The 4,228-nt window shown below is 45.6% G+C and overlaps 2 gene segments (V, D, J or C); both read left to right on the forward strand.

Moving 5' to 3' along the window:
* The window catches only part of LOC102845843, a 17,644-nt gene extending 16,546 nt beyond the window's left edge, over positions 1 to 1,098 (forward strand). The window contains 1 exon segment of the V gene segment in view: positions 1,052 to 1,098. Within this exon segment, the coding sequence occupies positions 1,052 to 1,098 (47 nt within the window).
* A 106-nt stretch (positions 1,099 to 1,204) lies between these two features.
* LOC102846259 overlaps positions 1,205 to 4,228 on the forward strand; it is a 10,825-nt gene continuing 7,801 nt past the window's right edge. Inside the window, 2 exon segments of the V gene segment in view lie at positions 1,205 to 1,250; positions 1,552 to 1,872. Coding sequence covers positions 1,205 to 1,250; positions 1,552 to 1,872 — 367 coding nt within the window.

Consider the following 4,228-nt stretch of genomic DNA (forward strand, 5'->3'; position numbering starts at 1 on the left):
ACAAGAACAAACTGGGAGGAGGGTAGAGAGAATAGTGCAACAATGAATGAATGGAAACCCAAAATCTCTGTAAATGTTTATGAAAATTAATAAAACATAATTATAGAAAAAGACCATCTTCTTGGGACACATGACCCCATTCCCACCCTAACTACCGGGGAACTACAAGTCATGCTACATAACTTCTCTCTATGGTCTGTAGATGTTACTCCCACATCCATGTCTGCACTTTCATTAAACTCCTGGGATTCCCAGTGCCTGGCACACACATGCACAGTTCATGAATGTACAGCTCACTCACTGTACGTATGATGTGATGTTTTCCCAGCACCTGAAAGTACCTCACCACACAATCACAGGAGGTGTGAGGAGCCGAGAGTTGGCTCTCATCATCTCCTGAAGCAAGCCTAGCTTTCAACTCATCATTCTTCCCTGGCCTTGACTGCACCGTGAGGACCGAAGAACATAGTGTCTGTCACTTGTCCTGGATGCACAATAGGACAGAGACTGACAAGTAGCACCTTCCCTTCCCCAAGGCACCTGTGACTGTGCACTCCTGGCTGTCCATCTGGATGGAAACCTGCACCCCTCTGAGCTCCAGGTCTCATCGATGGGACAGGGTGAAATAGACAGGCACAGTGGGTCCTTGAATGTAAAACAAGACAACACAGTGAAAGATATAGTACCATTTTTATCATCAGACTCCTCCAAAATGTTCAAGGACAGAACACCTCTGATCTTGGACTAAAACTAACACCTCCCTCAGACTCAGAATGGGCAGAAGAAAAGCCTAGAGCTCTAGGACAAACCCAACATCCACACAGTGCCTCTCTGGTCCCCCCGAGGAAAGATTCCAGGATCACCTTGTCGGTATAGACATCTATGTTTTACACATAATTAGAAATAAATGTCCCCCCAAACCACCCAGCAGTTAGCCCAGGACAAGTTGTAGACTTGAACAGTTGGCTCAGAGTTGTGGATTGGCATGGGAGAGGTCCCAGGACTGAGTGTGAGATGCAGGGCCCCCAACCCTCCCTCTCTGTGTCCCCAGGGCTGAGGATTCTCTGCAGCCACACAGTTCCCTCCAGGCAGCCCTGAGCTCTGATGATTTGCATAACTGAAGACTCTTCAAAAACAAAATGAGAGAGCCCAGGGAGACCACAGGCAGCATCCTCACAGAAGCAGGACTCTGAGCATCAACATCATGAACTGGAGCCCTCTCTTCCTCACTCTCCTTGCTCACTGCACAGGTGCTGCCCCCAGTTGTCCCTCTATTGCAACTACAGTTCCCAGACAGGTCTGGTCAGACTCTGAGCTCAGAGGGTTACCCTGCAAGGGACTCATAGGGCTGGAGCCTTAGGGGCACCACTTATGCCCAGTGGAGAGCTGTCCTTCATGCAGCGGCTTCCTCCTCCAGCCAAGCCGCAGGACCCTGTGATGGGGGCAGAAAGGAAAGGGCTCTGGGATACACAGATTTTTTCAGTTCAGGGAAAGCTAGACCTCCTGGAGTTGAGCCCCTCAGCTGTAACCTAACTCTCCTCTCTCTTGCAGGCCCTGCAGCCTCCTATGAGCTGACTCAGGCACCCTCAGTGTCAGTGGGCCTGGGAGAGACCGCCCACCTCACCTGTGGAGGAAACAATATTGAAAATAAAAATGCTTACTGGTACCAGCAGAAGCCAGGCCAGCCCCCTGTGCTGACCATCTACAAGAGTAACCAGCGGCCTTCTGGAATCCCTGACTGATTCTCTGGCACTAACTCAGGGAACACGGCCACCCTGACCATCAGCAGTACCCAGGCTGAGGACGAGGCTGACTATTACTGTCAGGTTTGGGATGATAGTGCTGCTCACAGTGACACCGGCAGTTGGAGAAGTGAGACAGAAACCTGCCCACCATGCCTGGCTCGCCTAGTCTCTCCCCCTGGTCACACTGAGCAGGACAGATTTTCACCACACATAGAACTTTCTCATCTTGTCATTTTGTGTTGTCAAGTCAAGTAGCCTCACAGTAAACTTCATGAATGACAGATCTGAACCCCGTCCTATCCTGTGCCATACTCCTCTCTGACACACTTAAGCCCACTGGTGCAGGCACTATGTCAGTCCATCTCTTTAGAGGTCTTCATCCCTTCTGCTGCCCCAACACCTTTCCAAACCTCAGCCTTTATCTTCCTGTCATGTGGGAACATATCTCTGCACCTCTAGACTGCAGTACATCCCAGAGTCAACGAAGCCAGTATTTTTATCACCTCCAGCTCCCTAGAGATCTCCAGAGTCCACCAAATTCAATGCTACTTTCAACAGACAACATCACTGTGGGACAGAATGAATTGCCTCATGGGATTCCCAATACTATCAGTCTTCACAGAAACACACTGCACCATCATGTTTGCTTGGAGGATCTGATGAACTCATACCGTAATTCTTCCTTCACAGCTAAATCTTCCACCACTGTGTCACCAGGGCTCCTTTTCTAAAGACCCAAGACTGGAAATCTGACTAATCTCACATGCAATGACTAATAATTCAAGTACGGTAGATCAGTTTCTCTCCTAGACCACTGATCTATGGCTATAGCAGTCCCTCCAAGATTTTACTCCCAATCAAATATCCTTCTATACTTCCTGCTTAATCTTCCTTCTCTAAGTAAATATGAGATCTCCGCTCCTCATCATCTTTTCCATAATCATCACTAAAAGTTCTCTCTGAACCTATCTTTTCTATCATTAATAGCCCTGCCTCACTGCTTTTCCAAGTGAATCTACAGCTGTCCTCCTGCAAGATATGCACCCAACTATCCATTACAGATTAGATTCTCACCCCTGGCTCAATTAAAAACTAGACCTGAACCAGAGTTGTCCTATTTCACTCTATATACAAAACAGGGCCTATTTCTTCATTAGAAGCCCTCTTAACTAAATGCTCTAGATATGGCCTTCAAAACATCACATATTTTTTTTAAAAAAAGCTGTCAAATCCTTTCCCCAAAACTTCCTCCCACTCCCAATCACCAGGCCTATTGTCTTAGGCTACATACCTGTCACAAACCATCCCTCCCATTACCACCTATGTCATTCTAGACAATCTTTCTCTCCTTGAAAAATTATCCTATGCAAAATTCTTATCCCAACCCCATCTTCCTTTCTAACCAATTCATTCATATTCCACAACTACCAAAAAACAAAACCATAAAGAACTTCCATTACCCCAACCAACCCCACATACAAAACTTTCATCAAACTTACCCCGAACTCATTCTGCCTTCTGCTTAGGAAAAAGCCCAGATTTCTCTCTTTCGTTACTTAATATAAACTCCCTGCACCATCAAGATTAGCACTGCATGCTGTTACAAACTATCCTGTTTCTTCGTCTCTTTGTACATCACCCAACAAAAAGACTGACCTTAAAGAAACCAGTACTTACTATCAATAATTTATCTCTTCAACCCCTAACTCTATCATACTTAGTTACATTTTCAGGTCATATGAACAGAACATCAACACAGACCAGATTTGGCTTCTCTTCAAAGTCAACTTCTAAGGATGCCTAAAAGCAAGAAACACCATCCATTCCCGCCTGCCAACCAATTGGACTGGAACTATCTACTTCCCCCTGTTTCATTCACAACCAACTCTGAATTAATACCTATTCTCCTAAACCAAAACCTTACACATGAACAGGCATGTGTGGGACTCCTCCCTTTAGTGTCTGGCCAGGAATAGTAACAGGAGTGGCCACAAGCACTGCAGGCCTGGGAGTCTTCTTAAAAAAATTCCAGCATCAGTGAGCTCTGGTGGCCTAGTGTCAAGAAGCTGCACTGCAATCCCAGAGGTGCACGGTTCGAATCCACCAGATGCTCTGCCGGAGAAGGAGGGACAATTTCCTCCTGTACCAGTCAGATCTAACTTGATGGTACACACAAAAAATAATAAAAAAAAAAATTTTAAAAAAAATTCCAGCATGTCTTTAAAACTCTCCAAAAGTCACTAGACAATATTGCAACCCAGTATATTGCAGTGTAAGACCAGATTAACTCCTACACAGAAGTTGTATAACAAAGCTTATAAAAAACTTATAAAAAGATAGTCTTTGCCTGTTTCTAAAAGAAAACTATTGTTTCTGTAAACTAATGCCCTAAATTGGGAAGGGTGTACGCCAGGGATGCATCCTGTCTCCATACCTTTTCAACATGTATGCAGAGCAGATTATCCGAGAAGCTGGGCTCTATG

The sequence above is a fragment of the Elephantulus edwardii genome, unplaced genomic scaffold (assembly GCF_000299155.1).
Source record: "Elephantulus edwardii isolate Elephantulus edwardi_28Jun2011 unplaced genomic scaffold, EleEdw1.0 scaffold00494, whole genome shotgun sequence".
Taxonomy (NCBI): Eukaryota; Metazoa; Chordata; class Mammalia; order Macroscelidea; family Macroscelididae; genus Elephantulus; species Elephantulus edwardii.